This window comes from Mercenaria mercenaria, chromosome 7, assembly GCF_021730395.1.
Source record: "Mercenaria mercenaria strain notata chromosome 7, MADL_Memer_1, whole genome shotgun sequence".
Lineage (NCBI taxonomy): Eukaryota > Metazoa > Mollusca > Bivalvia > Venerida > Veneridae > Mercenaria > Mercenaria mercenaria.
In genome coordinates, this window is record NC_069367.1 from 42,842,167 (window position 1) to 42,862,025 (window position 19,859).

Below are 19,859 nucleotides of genomic sequence, written 5' to 3' on the forward strand. Positions count from 1 at the left end.
CATGCTCATTGATATATTTTAACAGATATTATACTGGATTTCGTTTACGCGAGGAGTAATGTATCGAACGTCATGCGGCAATATGACGTCATAATTGTCTTACCGGTCCGCGCGTCAACCGTTGTTTATCGCAGAATATATCGTCATGTCAGTGCAGTAACTCAATAAGTGCATATATATTATATAAGCACTTATTGAGTTATTGCGCTGACATGACGATATAGAGCTTGATTTTCTTCTTTGTTTAACTGGAAATCAAATCGAGCCAAGTTAGAATAAAAGGTAATTTATGACATAGGCATTGTATATCGGGTTTTCAGTCAAGATTTATCTGAACAAAGGAGATTGTTTTGATTAATAACAAATGCAAACGTTTAATGACGGTATAGTTTTTTTGTATATATATTTTGGCACAATATGTAAGTTAGCAACGTTATCATATTCCATTTTTACTGAAAAATCACAATGTAGATAGCAATCTAACATATCAATTAACTAATAAAAGTACACAACCAGCATTATGAAGCTCTTGGACAATCTGTGCCTGGTATGTGTAGCAGAATTTTGCTTTAGAGGCCCAACATAATTTAGCCACTCACCTATTTTGGTTACAACATAGAAATAGTCAATAAAGATGTTAAAATAGGTTACCCATCATTTGTCTTTAAGCAAGGTTAATCTTCTATTGCTTTCCATGGGGGGTGGGAGGAGGGGCAAATAAAAACAGCAATTTTGAGCAGTCGACCAAATAAATAAAAATGAAACGTCCAAAAGGATACATTTAGTTTTACTTTTTGTACACCATAGAAAAACGAAAGCTTGTAAGCTTAAATTGTATACACACTCACAACTGAACTATTTTGAACTGGTTCATCATCTCAGTATATTATTGTTTTCTTTATGTGTAGCTTGTTTGCATTATGACATTTTCAAAATCACCAAGGATATGTATTATCTAGTGTTTTTTTATGTATCTATTTTGTAGTAAAATAGACTTGTGGAAACATTTTTCATAATAAACTATACAGATACCATAGTTGGCATATCATAAGAACATTGCATAATGTTTATCATATAAACATGAAAAAAAACTGCTATTAAAATAGGGATATGCAATCACTACTTTAGGTCTGCATACATGAAATTGGCTGGAGATGAAAAGTCTTAAAATACAAGCATTGTCATACTAGAAAGCAAAAATTACGAATAGATAAATTTATTTTATGTTTTTCGGTGGTTTATCGAAATATAACGGTGAATTATATTCTGATAAACTCACTGGCCACTCAGTGAAAATTATCAAATCTGATACCCGGATTAACGTCAAAAAGTTTACCGAGCGTACTGAAAGCCGGAAACAATATGACGATGACGTCGTTAAAATGACGTCATCTTTGCGATGCTTCCTGATAAAATTTCCCGCAAATTTCGACATTTTATTGAAATAAACACAACAAAAGTAGAGTTTTAGACATAAAATAAACAGAAAAATTGTTGGTATCGATGTAATATCACTGTAATTTCACTCGTGAACACCAAAAGTTGTTATTTTCACTCGTGGCTGCGCCACTCGTGAAAATATCACTTTTGGTGCCCACTCGGTGAAATTATAACGTGATATTACACCGAAACCAACAATTATCCTCTATATTATGCACACTGGCTTTTGGAATATGATTCATATTATGCAGTAATTTAACCAACAATATCAATATTGTTGTAGCTTTGGTTAAGTTTCAGTGGCTTGAATATTGTTTTATATTTTGTCAGTGCCACCAATATTGTACGACAAGCCGAAACAATCTAAATTTTGGTTCAGCTAAAATGTGTACAAAATGACAACAACCTTATCAGCTGATGTTCAAACAACAGTTTTAGACAGAAGACTCTTCACTGAGACGGGACTTAGACTTAATAAGTTATGAGTCCGAAAAAAAAATTGATTACTGCATAATTAATGTTCCTCAGTGTCAAAGGCACATGTAACATATAGCGCCATATATAGCATATAGCTGTTTGTCCCATACATACTTCCAAAGGGTCTTCTTACAGATTTTGTTGGTATACTTCAAGTGGACATGAAAATATTGCTGGGAGTTTCATGTTTAATAGTTATCTTTTTATATCTTTTAATATTAAACAGCCTCAATTATTAGTCCCCTTCTGATTGAAAACCAGTTTCGGGGACTATAGGAATGCGCTTTTCCATCCGTCCATCCTTCCGTCTATCCGCAATTTCGTGTCCGGTCCATACCTCTGTCATCCATGAAGGAATTTTAATATTACTTGGCACAAATGTTTCCCATGATGAGACGATGTGTCATCCGCAAAACCCGGCCCCTAGCTTAAAGGTCAAGGTCACAATTTGAGGTCAAAGGTCAACAGGGCGTTTTACCTGTCCGGTCCATAACTCTGCCATCCATGAAGGGATTTTAATATTACTTGGCACAAATGTACCTCATAATAAGACGATTTGTCATGAACAACTTTCAGACCCCTATCTCAAAGTTCAAGGTCACACTTGGCAGTCAAATGTTAACATGGCATGAGCAGGGTCTGTTTCCTGTCCGGTCCATAACTCTGTCATCCATGAAGGGATTTTAATATTACTTGGCACAAATGTTCCACATGATGAGACGACTTGTCTTGCGTAAAACCCAGACCCCTAACTGAAAGGTAAAGGTAACAATTTGAGGTCAAATGCCAACAGAGCTTTTTTCCTGTTCGGTCCATAACTCTGCATCCATGAAGGGATTTTAATATTACTTGGCACAAATGTACCTCATAATAAGACGAGGTGTCATGCACAACTTTCAGACTCAAAGGTCAAGGTCACACGACAGTCAAATGTTAACATGGCATGAACAGGGTCTGTTTTGTGCCCGGTCCATAACTCTGCCATCCATGAAGGTATTTTAATATTACTTGGCACAAATGTTCCCCATAATGAGATAACGTGTCATGCGCAAACTCTGACCCCTAGCTTAAAGGTCAAGGACACAATCGGAGGTCAAAGGTCAATAGTTTTTTTTCGTGTCCGGTCCAGAACTCTGACATCCATCAAGGGATTCTAATATTACTTGGCATAAAATTTCCTAATGATGAAACGACTTGTCATGCGCAACACCCAGAACCCTAGCTTAAAGGTCAAGGTCACACTTGGAGATCAAAGATTAATGGGACATTTTTCCTGTCGGGTGTATAACTTTGTCATGCAAAACAGGATTTGAATATTACTTGGCACAAATGTTCACCACTATGAGAGGGAGTGTCATGCACAAGAACCTGCTCCCTACGTCAAAGGTCAATGTCACACACAGATGCCAAAGGTCAGATACAAAAATGACTGTCTGGAACAATTCTTCTTCGTGCATGGAGGGATTTTGATGTAACTTGGCATAAATGTTCACTATCATGAGACAGATTGTTGTGCGCAAGAACCAGGTCCCTAGGTCTAAGGTCAAGGTCATGCTTAGAGGTCAAATACCAAATTCAAGAATGACTTTGTCCGGAGCATTTCTTCTTTATGCATGGAGGGATTTTGATGTAACGTGGCACAAATGTTCACGACCATGAGGCACTCTTATTTTTTTTAGAATTATTTCCCTTTGTTGTTACTATAAATAGCTTATATTGTAACTTACTTATTACAGACCGTAGTTTTCTGTGGTACAACATGCATGTTACATCCAATTTTTAGGTGCATTTTGACCTATCTTTATCTGGTAAAGAGTTTTGTGTGGACTTATATGGATTTTATTTACTATAAATAACGTAACCTTGTTGATAATCGGCCAAAAATGCTATATGAAAACAATTACATGTATAGGGTTTTATATTTACAAATTTTAATCCGAGTCTTTTGTTTATAACATACTATATATATAGTACAATATTGTTCATACATCATTGACAAATATCAGTATATATAGTACAATATTGTTTATACATCATTGACAGATATCAGTTCATTATGCTATAATGCAGTAGAGAAAATTAGGTGCCTTCCAGTAGGGGACTTTGTATTGCATGGCAATACTTCATTCACTTGTTTTGTCTAAGTCTAGTTTGATTTTTTTTATCACATGTATCATTGTCGAGCATAAATTTGCAGGGGACATGTGTCATTATACATTGAAATTGAACTTTGTTTTGAACAGATCTCAGAATTATGGCATTAGTTTTTCTTCTCTGACCCTCAAGACTTCAAAGTAGAAAAAAAAATGTGTTTACAAGTGATACTCACATTTGCTCTTCCATTTTGCCATTTCTTTGGTTTCTTTCCTTTTTATCAACTGTGGTATTTTTTCTGACAGTCCCACATGAATTTGAACGTTGTCCAATAACAAATCTCGTACATGTGATACGCCAAATTTTTCAACATCTGGACAGCGTTGAACATGTGATGGTGAAGGTCATTTTTCGTAGTTTTACGTGATTATTCCTAATGTTGAGCTTTAGCTGCTATAATTTCTACTCAGATCCAATTTCATTACAATACTTGCTGTCCCTGCCAACTTTTTCCAAAGATTATTGTCTGTTAGCTTCTATATTTTCCTATTTAATTTCACACAATTTACATTCATGCAGGCCGCCATTTTAATGCGTCTGGTGATCTTGATCAAACAAACCTCTACCATACAGTTAAACATTTATTTTGGCAGTAGCAATTATAGACGGTCGGCGGGTAAAATGAAAATAAAATACTGAAAGTGACTTTTATTTTTATTCTGTTTTGTCAAAAAATAGAGTCGGCGCTCCCTTAAACCAGAAAATTAAAAAATGCTGGCCTAATCCTTGCTCAAAACTTGGTAATTGGTGAAACATTTTTTCATCTTTAGTCACCGTTTTAATTTTGTAATCAGATGCACTTATGTTTAGAGTATTTCATTTGCATAGAGATTAAGAACAACTTTCTATAAAGTATAGATTTACATACTTTTTAGATATTTCAAAAAGATTCATACTTTCGGAAACTTACACGAATGAGATTTTATCGAATGCGCTGCACCGTATATGATATAGTGAAAAATATTGAAAGCACACAGAAGGCTTGCAAAGTTTTGATATGACCAGAGGTAATATTTTGCATTATTATACCTCACTTTTGTCTACAATGTTAAAATCCCATTACCAGAAAAGGAGATATTTTGACTATCAGAAACATTTTCAGTCTTTTTGACACGTGACCAAGCGAAAGTGACTGTCAGGTCATGTGACCGCGCTGATATTTTGAATGTCATATAAGGGCAAATAACTGCTTCAGGTTTTTAGCCATATGATTGCGTCCCTTGTACACAATGTCATATTGTAATGACGTCGCTATTCAGTGTGTACACAAATGATTACCGCGCTAAAGATGAAACTGTTGAATTAAATGAACCAGAAACATTTTTAAAACTTTTTTATGTGTTTAGTTTTGTTCGGTATAATAAAATAAATACCATTATTGCAGCGTGTGTGACACTGATATTGTCACACACGCTGCCATAATGGTATTTATATAATATCTATTATGTTTAAATATCATAAGATAGTAACGTCTATAACAACTAAGACAAATGACATCATATTTAATACGGAAGTGTAACTATGTGAGTAATGACACTTTGATAATAGAACATGTATACTGAAAGTATAGACTGGAAAATAAATATGACAGTACATATCTTTAAATGATTAAACATATTGCAGTTTGTCATGGTGAAAATTTGTAGGAAGTTATTTGAGGTGTCACGAGCTTTATCACAGATATGCAAATGTGACACTAAACCTTGTAACGTTTCATGCTCATACATATTATGGGTAAACACATGAATATATCACAGGTAATTAACCATGCACACGATATATACAGTCCCTCCTGCAAACCTGACACAACGCCTACTACCGTATTTTCATGCAGTATTTCTGTTTCCGTCCGCAGTAATAACAGTGTTATGTTTTTGTATGATCTGCTCATGAATTGCATTCAGCAACGTTTTCTTTGTGTCTGAAATTCAAGAACGAACGATTTTAAAATGATATACTTTGTATCTCATATAGGTATACATGTTCATAGAAAATAGAAATGTCTTAAATCGTATTTTCTCGTATCTGTCTTATCAAACCTGAAATTCTTGCTTTAAGAGCACTTTTTAATCAGTTACGTGACGACTCGGTATAAATAGTTATTTGGCATTAAAATAAATTTTATAATAAGGAAATAAACGCCGTCTATGCTGACATCAGTGGTAACGTCGCAAGATGTAACCAAGAAAAACTGTTGCAACTACGACACAGACACTTTACAGATATCTAAAAGCTTTTTGTCGGACAAATCTGTCTTCCATATTTTGAAATGTGTTAGCTGGATATTACGTAGTAAATATATGCCGATTTTAAAAAATATTCCTATATGCTTTCTTTACATGCATTACAGAAAAATTATAGAGGAGATTTTTATTAACTAGATCTCTTATAAAACTTGAGCTATCACTAAAGGCGGCTAATACCCTCAGATGCCTCTTTATTATGGGAAATGTAAAAAGTTTTGATCATAATCTTTGACCTTTAGGTGCGACATTGAACTTGAACTTAGTAACCTTAGTTGTGCACTCTGTATGTAGTCTAACTGAGGATCACAACTAATGCTAGAATTATGAAAATCCTTCCTGTGGTTAAGAAGATATGAAACTGACACAAATTTGAGCTATTTGAACTTTGACGTCTGAGTGTGATCTTGAACTTTGACCTAGTGACCTGGATTGTGCACTCTACATTAAGTCTAGATGAGGCTAAAATACTGATGCTTATTTCATGAAATTCATTCAAGTGGTTAAGAAGATATGAAGTGGACACGGATTTAACCTATTTATTTTTTACCTCTGTTACCTTAATCATATGCTCTGTACGTCGTCTTTAAAAGTTCAAGTGGTTTAGACGATATGGAGCGGACACGAGGTTAAAAGCTTGGGATTTGACCTAGAAATGTGAAAATGACCTTAGATCTAGTGACCTGGGATTAGTGCTCGTCTTGATGAGGCTAATATTTCATGCTAGTTTATATGAAAAACGTCTTAGTCGTTGCGGATACGAACTTAAACTATTTGACAATTTACCTCCAAGTGTTACCTTGACTTTGGAATTGGTAGTCTAGGTTATGCACTCTGCACATCGTCTTGATTAGGTTAATGATTAATGCAAGTTCTATGAAAATATTCCGAGCGGTTAAGAAGATATGTCCAAGCGGAATAGTTTACGGACAGACCGGCGTAACTCTATACAGTCCCACATACTTTGAATCTCCGGTATTATAAAGTGTGATTAAAAGCTTTATTCAAACTGTCGAGTTATTTTTTAACTTCTTAGGCATATTGATCTTGCATTTATTTCTTATTATCTTGAGTGTCTCGAGATGAGGCGAAATCAGTTCTAGATAGTCCATTATTTCAAAAGAATTATATAAAACTTAAATGTGGCAGAAACAAACCTTCATAAAAGACGAATTCAACTAAATGGCTGATATCTCCCAGTCGATCTTTTACAGCTTTACGGTTCATTATGTCTGTCATTGTACATACGAATTGTCTGCACTGCCTCTCCATATCTTCCCTTGTCAAACCAGCAAACTGGAGTTTGCTCATTTCAAAAAGACAATTGATAGACGCACAATATTCGGCCATAAAGCAAACGCTCTGAAATGTCATTAAAAATGTTTATTAAAAATGAGAATTTGCGTATAGAACCTACAATTGCATATTGTAAATATTTTGCGGTGCTATATGGGTAATTTTGTAATACAATACGAAGCTCAACTCAATTGTACATCGTCATATTGTAATAAATATTTATAGCAATTGTTGTTCTCTCACTCACATATCTGTGACTACTACTATAGATGTCTACACTAAAATACTTAATAAATTCTTCAGAAACATTCTCCCGACTGTAGGTACGCAAAATACTGAAAGCTAACCCCAAATATGGTATGCTTACTTATAAATCTTAGCATTAACCTTGTATGGTTAGCGCGAAACATAGAGATTTTGGGAGCTAACAGTTAAAATATACGCTAACTCTTTCTGATCGCAGAAGTCATTGGAAAGTAACAGATATTTTAGGGAAAGTAAAAAAAGACTATTACTCATTATAAAATTACAACATTTCCTGTTGTTTTTTTTACAAATGAAGTTGGAAATAGCATATTTACATTACCTGTTTTTTCTGTTGGTCTGTATATTTGTACATATGTAAGTAAAATGTTCTGTGCTGACCAGCCATATTCTTTTCAAGCGGTTCAGTTTTCCCAACATAATCTATAGGTGGGGGTATGGACCTTCAAAGCAAAACAAAACTGTCGGATAAGAGTACGTCAGCATTGATTAGAGCAAGTAATATATGCTAGAAGTCTATATTTGTATCAGCTAAATAAAATAGTATACTCTATAGTATGAATCGTATTAAACATTTGTGTATATAATATATTAATTATACTATTTTATATAATACATTTTTGTATTAATATTTATCTTATTCAAAGTCTTACTTTTCATTTGCCTTTTCGTGTAGGCTGGTTTCTGTCTTACAAGACGACGGCACGATGATAAACAACTTTTCAATGCAGCCACACTGTAGTCCTTGCCTTTGTAATAACTGTACTATTCTGGCATGTATTCCTGTAAAATATACGAATATTGGTAACGCTTCTACAATGCATATACGTTATTTGAATTTGTAGAACTAGACGAATCATGCCTTATAATGACCTTCAACTGGGTTTTACGATGCAAAGAAGTCTCCTCCTATAAAATGTTCAAATCATTGGTCATAGTTGTCAAACATAAAAAATGCCATTTTAGGATGTAAAAACGCACTGTAGGTAAGTACTCAAAGTGTTCCACAGATACATTCCTATAGCATAACTCAAACTTAGGTCATTTATAATTTTGTAAAATATCAATTTGTTTAACTATCCAAAAATTCTACAGTCATTTCCGATGCGAAAACTAAGATTTATCAAAACAAAAGATAAAATATTCATGTAACTGAGAATACCATGTTGTTACAATACTTTGAATTGAGTTATCTGGACAGGGCACTACTGAAATGTTTAATATTTCCTCATTCAATAACAATAGGCCGTTACTAACAATGGCTGAAAAGGAATATGTTCATTTGCTTTGATGCAGTTAAACAGAGTAACATAATGTGAGTGAAAACTGTCAATTTTAATACGGTATTTTTAATTTCTTAAAATGACATGCATTTAATAATATCAAACAACATTGAGAAGCTGTTTTCAAATTTTCACAGTTAAATAATGTCTATCTAATACAAATTAAATGAAGGCAAAGGTGGGTCAATAAAAACCGCCTGTGTATGTGCTTTTAAAGAACTAACTCAGTTCGAAAATTAACTAAACAGCTCTAACCTGGTTTCATTATGATCGAGAGGTAGTTGATGTAGGCTGCCCAAGCTAGACCTGTTGCAATGTCTCCACATGGGATCTTGTATTGCATCTTTATAGGTTGACCTAAAAGAAAGGACAACAGACATGGCATTATTATAAAACGTTATCATTAAATGCAAAAATAAGTAAAATCGAATAATGTGTTTCGATGTAAGCTTTTTTTTCTGTTAAAATCAAGCTGGTTTATATTTCCCATAATATTAATGATTAAAGCTACTTGCTCACAGTTTGGATGAAATTTTTCAACATGTTCATTTCCATCAAGTTTGGCATATAGTATAATACACCGAAAAATGATAAAGTGGGTGAAAATAAAAGTTAGATAAGAATGCAAGAACAACGTAAATGTTTTGCAAAAATCTAATGTTAATAAGTTTGTACCACTAGTCACTTCTAGTCACTTTCAGGGTACTCACTTCTTATGGGTTTTGAGATATTATTTTTTTCGCCTAAAATATTATAAATTTAAAGAACACTAAAAATCAATTTACCCGATATAGTTTGCAGTATGACATCGCAGTAACTTGGGTCATTTGCGCTGATCAATGTTACCCATTTGATCAAAGAAGGAAGTTCTCGTGGTTCAACATCAACTAATACAGGCAAAACGCAAAGCGAGTCATCGGATATGCTACACTGCAGACACGTAATACATTTGCGTGCTGTCGTATCTGTGAAGTCCAACGTATTTCTGGATATCACGAAAATGTACCATTTTGCCTTTGCAATTTTCATCACTGTTTCATTTGCCCCTTCTGCACCGAAGTCCCTTTTAACTTTAAATCCTTTCTTTTCGAGGTAAGTTGCAATTGTTTCTGCAATATGAAGGTCTTTCTCGCAGTCAGGATGACATAAAATTGTGACATCGGTTTGTGGTTGTGAAGTTTGGGGAGGCAAATCTCGATGCAGAATTTGTTTGGTAACTGAGTCCTAGATAGTATATCAAAAGAAACGGACTCATGATGTTACAATCTATATATTCATACTATTTAGTGAGTTTTAATTTGCTATTTAATGGTTATTTACACCCTAACAAATGTTTTTTTCCAATGCCACCAGAACGTTTCACATTTGCTGTTTCATTATTGTAGATAGCTTTACCCGTATTTCAATGAAAAATAAGCGATGACATAATATATATAGATGTCTATCATATAGCTATGAGCATTCAACTGTATTATCATAGTACATGTAATTTTGTAACCGGAAAAGTTTCTTGTTTGATAAGTACAATTTAATAAAAAAAAGCCAGTCAGCCAGCCAGTCAGTCAGTCAATCGATTATGTTTAATATGTTACTTACTGTTGTACATAGTGTGCGTTTGATTGCCTCATACAAAACACATTCCCTAGACTCAGTTGAATCTAAAGATATATAATAAAAAATGTTTTATTTTTCAGCATGATCTATAGTGCTTCAAAGAAACCATTTCATTTGGAAAAGAAGACATTTGTTTCCTTAGAGCCATTTCAGTTTAATTCCTTTTCCTTTACTTAATGAATCATGTGATAAAATGTTTGATACTAATATCTTGTAATGCATACAAGTTACCAGAAACTGAAAACTCTAAAAGTAAGTTTGCTGGGATGATGCATATGACTTCATTGTTGAATGATAAAGAACTTCAACATTACCATTGTACCGGAGCAGCTCGACAACACCATTGCAGTCTTTATTCAGAGTATGGTTTATGACTTCGTTCATCGTATAGTAGAACCGGGCTACATGGAACGGTATATCAACTTTTGCTAATGTGTCCACTGACATTGTATATATGGCATTCAACACGTTTGGACAGTCCGCAAAAAAATAGAAAGGTTCCTGTAGAAAAATAAAAATGATACATAGAGAAGATAAAATTTCACTTTTTTGCGAAAATTTATTATTTAAGATAAATCCCGAAATAAACGATTATGAGCTGTATTAATTTGTTCTATTACTATCCAGTGGAAATAAACCTTTTAATGATTAGCGAAGGTTTTAAGGAATACCTGTGTTTATGAATTGATCTCATAAACTTCATTTTGTGTATTTTTCGTCGCTTATAACAATTTATATTCTTGCATCTAAAATTTCGAGAAAACACAGTCATATTTGTAACTTTGCTCCCTTTGTTACATTATGGGTGTCTCCGTGACTGAGCGGTTAAGGTCGGTCGCTGACTTTGAATCACTTGCCCCTCACCAATGTGGGTTCAAGTCTCACTCGGGGCGTTGAATTCTTTATGTGGGGAAGCTGACTTACGGAAGGTCGGTGGTTCTATACAGGTGCCCGCTTGTGATGAAATAATGCACAGAGGGGCACCTGGAGTCTTCATCCATCATGAAAGCTGGAAAGTCGCCATATGACGTATAATTATGTCGGTGCCACAATTAACCCAACAAAAACCAAAACAAATTAGTTATACCATAGATAATGATGTATATACCTCCCCTTCCTTCTTTATACTATAGACAGTGATATAAATTTCTCTTGGTTTTCCTGAATGATGCACCTCAATCATCAGTTTAGTTTCCTTTTCTATAGAGATCTTGTTCGTAACGTCAGTTCCTGCGAGACTATCCTCAACCTTGCAGCTGCTTGGAAGAAGTAAGTAATACTTCGTAGATACTCTGCCTGGGTTGTTCCGGTATATTGGATGATCTTGGAGACGTCTCCTCAGTTCTTGATGACAAAGAAAAATAACATATCAGACTCATGAATATTTCAAATAATAATCCTTACGCGCAACGATCAATTGAATTACAACAGAAGACATTTTTTCGCGCATGCCGGAGAAGATTTACCCACTGTTCCACCGGTGTAGAAAAATCTCGTATTATAATTTATGAACAAATGCGTAAATCTAAAAGCTTCTATCAAAAATTGGTTCTGAAAAGAATTTTTTTTTCTTCTTATGTTTGAAGAATACAGCTGGCAAGAATAAACATTGATCACTTGTTGTATGGGGTGCATGGAAATATCCAGCTCTCAGGAAACTGTTTTGCAGTAACTCGACGGAGCATTGTTACCGCCTTAACAGTTATCCCTAAGCCAGACAGATTTTTGAAGAATTTTGACAAGACTAGATGTATTTTCATCTGTAAATGTTAATTCTAAATAACAAAAAAGAGAGAGAGCAGTGATTTATATTTGATATTGGCCCTGGAAGTAATTTGATTTTATCAAAATGCTAGACCTGTTTTCATTTGCATTTTCAATCTGAAACTTGGACTTTGAATTGCCAAGATTACTATTTGCCCTATAGCTATATGTATCAATTTTGTATGGAATTTGATGAAACCTGGATTGAATATTGCATGTGCAACTAAAAAGCTGCTCAAACTATCTGCAAAGTAGATTTATTACGAAGGAAGTTTTTGGAAATTTGATTTCTTAAAGGTTGAAAGTTCAAGTCTAAATTTCAGACTTAAATCTTTAATGATTATGGGTCATGGTCAATATATAAAAGATTACCTGGTAGAACATATCTGTAGTATCCAATAAAATGTGAAAATACAAGCCCGTGTGCTAGACTTCCCACTGGAAGGATGTCTGGTAGTTGTATGTCCTCTGTGAAGTGAAAATAAATTGTGTACATATATCGTTCTCCGAATAAAAAATGAAACTTGAAATGTATGTTAAATGAACAAAAGATGTGGAATTTTATACATATTTATCAATATCAAATTTGAATAATATATTTTAGTTAAAAATATCAGCGACTATAAACATCATATCTACATCATATATCCAAGTTGACAGTTATATAGAAAATCTACTCGCTTAAATATTAGCTAGATAGTATTTTGTTCGGTCTAACATTTTTCTAGACAAACTTTAATATTAGTCAAGCCATTATAAAATATAAGAAACTAAACTAATACATCTTTACAAAATACATGGGGCTTTTATTTATGCACTAAGTTCTGAAAACAAAGTTTCTTTTATTGATGACTCTCGAGGTCAAGTCCTTTTGAAGATCCCAGCAATTGCAAAATGTGATATTCATGACAACAGTAAGGTTCGATCCTGATTTCTCCTTGGTTGCAATCGTTTACCGTTCATTTTTTAAATCTGTTTTGTGCCTAAAGAAATTATCAAGAATACATACAAGATTCCGAAAATAGTTATTCTTATGACATTTACCCTTCACGTAATTTGCAAGTCGCTCTTCCCAACCTTCCTTATTGAAATCCAACGTCCTATGGGGCACTGAAGCCAAGAATTCTCTCTTCAAAAATGGTATATCATGTTCATTGACGCCATTAAGTACTATCCGTAGGGTCAGTTCGTTCCTTTTCTTCGATTGCTCAAGCGCAAGGACAGTCTCTAGCAAAACCCACGTACTGTCTATAGAGTTTCTGCTAAGTAATAGCAAGGTCTTTTCGGAGTTTTCTATGCCTTCTACTATACTTTTGAAAACAATTTGTCCGATAGGAAATACTTTGTGATCATTGTTATCATAAATGCAACGAATTGAGTAGCTTCTTAATGCAGAAGCAACATGGCTAATTTTGTCTATGTCAGAGGATTTGAAGACTAAAAACACACCATGCTTGAAGTTAGAACGGACTTTCAGTCCAACGTTGCAATTCCTCACATCATTTTCTCTGGTGTCGGACATGGTTATACCTTCTCAGTACCTGTACGTATACATTTCTATGAAGTCAGTGTTTAGGTAATTGTTTTGTAATTGTTAGAATAAAAGTACGAGAAAAAGAATCTACAAGAAAATATCTTACTAATGTTATCCTGTAAATTTTCCTCATTTCTCTAGACAGTTTGAGGTCATAACGGGCGAAAACTTGATTATTAATTAACATAAAAGTTCCAAGTTAAATGAGTTAAAACATACATGTAGAAAATACACTGTTTTTGAAAACTTTACTTATTTTGCTTGTAATATTGTTTTCGGACAAATTCTACTTCACTGGCGAAAAAGTAATTGTTTCACAAGTACTTATACTTATTACTTATAACTGATACACTCATCTTCAACTGATGAGCTGATCTTGCCTTCTTTGAACGGCTAATGTTTTGCAAGAGAAATGCACTTAAATATGGGAATATCCTCACTGGGAGCCCCATCTTTCTCTCCCCCAATAATAAACAAACAAAAAAGAAAACAAACAAACAAATTAATAAGTAAATAAATAAAAATAAGTAAATAAATAAATAAAATCACAAACCTTTCTTTCTATAGAAATCATCGACGACAGTCATATACCACTTCATTACAGCTTTACGAAGCATGCTTTGGCTCCTAAAATTTATGGAAGTATTTGGATTAACATTACATAACTTTGTAATATAATAAAAGTTAACACACTTTTCACATACTAAAATGTCCCATAGACAAGATCAACTCATTTCCTAGGCAAGATGACATATACTTTTTGACAAAAACATCGTCGCTTTAATTCCAGGGTGAAGTGAGTCTAGTCCATTTTTGGCAAAATTCAGATTTAGATGCGATTACCTCTGTATGATGGTGTTTTAGTTCAATAACGCCGTGAATATGAGCAATGTAAAGTCATTGACACTCAAATTTTTAAATGTTATTTCTCAAAACTATCAAAAAGCTAGTTTTTGTGGAGATGAATTCGACAAATTCGTTTGACATAGCGATAAGGCACACGATTTTGCAAACAACATGTACATTTTACATAATAATATACCCCATTTTATTGAATTTGCTAACAAAAAATGTTGCCTTGTATGTTTGGTCAGTGATTTCACTTTTTTTCCAGGTAAATAAATCCTCATATAGACCTAAAAAGGCAATAAGTGCATAATATTGTAAAGACATAAATTTTTGTCGCCACTTTAGTAGTTATTACAGCATAACACAGAATTATCAAATTTCGGATAAAAAAATCATAGAATACCATACAGAATACCAAAGTTAATGCTTAGTTTCGGTTTCGGTTTCTATATATATAGAGATCTATATCTAAAATAATCTATATCAAAACATCACTATTTTAATCAGTTTTAAATAGTATACCTATTATAACCGCTAAATCGATATCGTATAAATTCATGCTATGTTTCATTTCTAGATTTTAGAAAAAAACCTTCAAAATTAAACTCAAGTGTCTATAAATATATATCTGAGCCATCTTGTCCTAAATTTATTTCGAATTTATATGAAACATCGTACATGTAAACATGAAATGTTTAAACGAGATATCATTTTACTAAATTAAACCGTCGATATTGTCTTTAGATTTTATAATATATCGTAACTGCAGTGTAATACATTTTAAATGCTATTCTATCGAATATAGACTCATACCTCAAATAATGGTTGAGAAACAATTAAATTATGATAATAAAATCATGAAAATTATGACGTGTTATACGTACAAAAACAATTTACAAAATTTAAAGTAGAAGCTATATTACCGTTTGTCTGCTATCCTTAGTATGTGCTATAAGTTTAAAAAACATTAATGTATCAATAGGAAACGCATTTTAAACAAGTAGTGCATTGTTCAGTGAACCTGTATATCTATCTAAGGTATGATTAAACAGTAATTGGAAAACTATATTTAGATGGGTGAAATTATATTTAGTAACAGGATGTAAATTTTCCAAAAGTAAACCCGACAAAATATTACCTTTTACGATGAAAAGGAAGGTGTGGATTTTCCATTGAAAACTAAAAGGAAAGCGATGACAAAACAATGCATACTCGACGTGTTTACGGTAAAAGGGGAAGTACATTTCAAAATTCAAAGAAAAATAAAATAAAAGTAAAATATGAAAATTTTATTTCTTATTTATAATAAAATCTCCGTAGAATTCAATGCGTGGTACGCAGATGGGGATGAAGGGACTTTGATACATATGAAGACTGAAAAGAATATTGTAACAATACCTTTTAGATACATACTGACGTCAAAGAGTATACACTCCTACGGAAGGCCGGTGCGCCAAGCTATTCCAAATGCTAATTGATAAATGCCTTATGTCAAATATTACCTATTAAATGGTAATTCTAAATTGATATATATCAACAGTAGTTTCGAGATGCAGAACGATAATACCAAATATAAATAAAAAGCTTCAATATCAGTTGAATGCATACTTCAAATAGCCAATGTCCTTTCCGTGTCCATTTTTGCTCTTTTAAAAACGTTTTAGAGTAAATAGTTTCAGTCCCATGTTTGCACGACCAGCAGAACATGTAATTTCTTCACTCGGGGAACATTATATGGTTTCAAATATCTGAAAGTTACATTCGTTAGTTTAAGAGATACACAATTTTAGAGGGTGTTATTTAATGGCACTGAAAATTCCAAAACCAGATACGTTACTATCAAGCTCTTTGTGATACAGGATATTTATTTTGAGTATCATCTGTAAATGAAACAAAACTCCTAAAAATCTTTTTTTTTCAGTAAGCATTTAGCATTTGGTATTTAGCATTAAGAATGCGGCATATAACATTTGGTATTTAGCATTGTCATAAAGTATTGGCGCATTTGTCATTAAGTATTTGGCATTAACTACATCTATTTGGCATTTAGCATTTGAAAATTAGTATGGCGCACATGCATTCCATTCCATATTTCCATACAAACCATATCACGAGGAACTAGCCACCATAGAATAAAACAGTACTAGATATAAACTACCAATTTTGTCAGCAGAGCAGAAACGAATGATAAGAAATGTGCAAGGAGGGACTTAAATAAGTATTCGTCATATATGCAGCTTTTCCAGAGATGCATATGCGTTACATTTATATAATGAACGTTTTATTTATAGCAAAACTGTAAAAACATGCTGTTCGGCACATTGCACAATCGCGACATTCATGGGAACGTTTGACGCATTATATACTCGTAAAACAAGGTAATATAAGATCTTGGCGGACTCGAGTCGTGGTAACTGCATAATTGTTTAAGAATGGGTAACAGTAAGTGTGCTTGGGCCGATGTATGCCAGACCATGAATAAAAATAAAATAGTTCACTTTAGATATTTTGCATACTAGTTCATATTGTCGTTAGAGTATAAATAGAACGTTTTGTAATTCTTAAGCGTTTTTGTAATGTAGTTGTCTAGTTAATCGAACTATTATCTCTATAATTATTATCTAAAACTAAGTCTTGCGAGTATTTATGTTTCTTTTTTTTTTTTTGGTTCATGAATTTCCGTCAATGTTAAATAGTTCCTCTTAAGATGTAGCTTGAATGGGACGTGAGGTATGTTGTACATTTCATTATCTCCCTGCTAATGTTATGTCTCTTTGCTTGGGTTATGCTTCTATTTAGATTTGATTAGTGTATATCTATAGTGCAGAGAAGTGTTCGCTTACATTTATTTTTTATTTCATAAACACGAAGAAGAACACGAACTTCCCGCTAAAACGTTTAAATTGTGAATATAACAAAGATAAGACAGGAAGAAAATCATTGCAATGTGATGCAATTCACAATATATATTCTTTGGTTGTGAGGAAAATGCACTTTTATAATTGTAAAAATGTCTGCTTTTGCGCATTAAATATGAACACGTATGTGTTGTATAATGTATAAAAGGCAAACCACGCAGATATTGAATCACTACTCTAAGTTTTTTGTTAAAAAAACAGTGTTATTTTGTATGTTGCTGTTTTTGTTATATTACCATGACTGACTATTGCCCCATGTAGTTCTGGGACGATCTGTGTATGAAAAGAATTGGAACCACTGCCTTACCCTTGCATGATCGTAAGAGGCGACTAATAGGGTCTTAACATTTGGTTTTGCAGTAACTCTGTGATTCCAGCAGGTATGCAAATTTTGATTCCATACCTCATGTTTTTATTTCGATGTAAATGAGATGTGGAACCAAAATTTGTAGTCCTGTTTGGCGCCATGTAACCTATACTGTGTTGGTGCGCCGTAAACCCCAAATAAATAAATAAATAAATAAATTGTAATGAGTAGACGTTACCGAAGCGTAACAGAAGTTGATAAGAAATATGAACTTTTTTTGCATTTATTCCAGAAAACCAGAACATATGAATATTTATTTTACAAAACATTAGAGACTTATAAAAAAAAAACCGCACTTGATGAACCTATCTATGCTCTCATTTCTTGTTACTAAATGTAACCAACTTTCGTTATGAGAATATTTTTTGCCGTTTGATTTCAACAACCTTTAAGAGTACTGAATTATTCTAGATTTGAAATATTCGAGTAACTGTTTCTAGCTTCAGATGGAATTTCAATTAACCTATCGTGTATACAAAACTTTTTCAAACGTCAATTGAAAACGTTTGGAATTCGTAAAAATATAATCTAAGAGTCCAATAAATCTAATATTTTTACACTAACGTTTGAAACTTTGATCGTGGTTTCCAACAACATTCAAAAGTATCTTTGTTAGATAACTCAGATTTACAGCGAATTTAGATGACTGTTCAATAAATTATAATTTGTATGTTTAAAATAAATTTTGTTTACGTAAATTTTATATATTTTAGTTAGAGTGACTAATAAATCGAAAGGTTGCAAAAGAACAAAAGATATTGATAATTAAATTTATGAAGCTATACGCAAGTACGTTATAGATTTTCTTATTATAAAGTAAACATTTAAACAACGCAGGTTGTCATGCAGAGCGTGTATACTGTATAATTATAAACCTTAGGTATTCCCGATAAACTATACGTTGGTATTTCCGATGTTATTTTTCTGTGTGCTAAGGGAAAATTATCGGACATTCAACGTTTCTTATTTGTTTCGCTGTTAGTATCTTTAACCGTGAACATTTTTGTCAACTTTTTTCACCACCTCATATCAGTGACAAGATTAGAAAAATATACATACAATAAATATACAAACGAAGAATAAAACAGATTGAAGTATAATACATCAAACAATAAGGAGTAGACAGTATCATATCACGTTTTAACATACTTTAACAATAACCAGTAGTTTGCATCTATAAAGATGGTATTATTAACTATTCTTCTGTGGTATTTGATACTCCCACTCCACCCCACCCCCCTCTCTCTCTTTTCCAAAAAGAATTGGGCGATTTTCAAAAGCAATTTATGTGTTAAGTAGTTTCAGGCTATATTATGTTAGTATGTGAAAGTTAGAAAAAAATGAAAGGAAAGCTTTCGTAGGCCTTCTAAAGTTTTGGACACCTGCCTACGATACTGAGAGTGTCAGCTACTGCAATGTGATTCTTCTTTATGATTTCAGACGTTAAGATACGTTTTGTCGGTCTAATTAAATGAAACTTAAACAATGCATTGGAAATTCACGTGTCTTATTAGAGTGACGCCATGGCGCTTTAAAGTCGAATAACAATACTGATTATTTTTTTTTGATCTATGGGGAGTGAAGTAGAAAATACTAATGTCTATTAAATGAACTATCCATTTCTTCTTTTTTTCAGAAATGCCGTTATGTTTTTGT

General features: G+C 33.1%; 1 protein-coding gene across 1 annotated transcript; it reads right to left on the reverse strand.

The window, feature by feature from the left end:
• Positions 1-4,713: 4,713 nt before the first annotated feature.
• Positions 4,714-15,973, reverse strand: LOC123554296 (uncharacterized). Its single transcript, XM_045344347.2, has 13 exons — positions 15,842-15,973; positions 14,623-14,696; positions 13,580-14,076; positions 12,908-13,003; positions 11,880-12,115; positions 11,086-11,272; positions 10,754-10,815; positions 9,943-10,381; positions 9,413-9,514; positions 8,528-8,657; positions 8,197-8,317; positions 7,472-7,676; positions 4,714-5,992 (listed from the first exon to the last, which is right to left on the reverse strand). Exons 3-13 carry the CDS (start codon positions 14,055-14,057, stop codon positions 5,898-5,900), a joined length of 2,151 nt encoding a protein of 716 aa, XP_045200282.2. The 5' UTR covers positions 14,058-14,076; positions 14,623-14,696; positions 15,842-15,973; the 3' UTR covers positions 4,714-5,897.
• Positions 15,974-19,859: the final 3,886 nt, after the last annotated feature.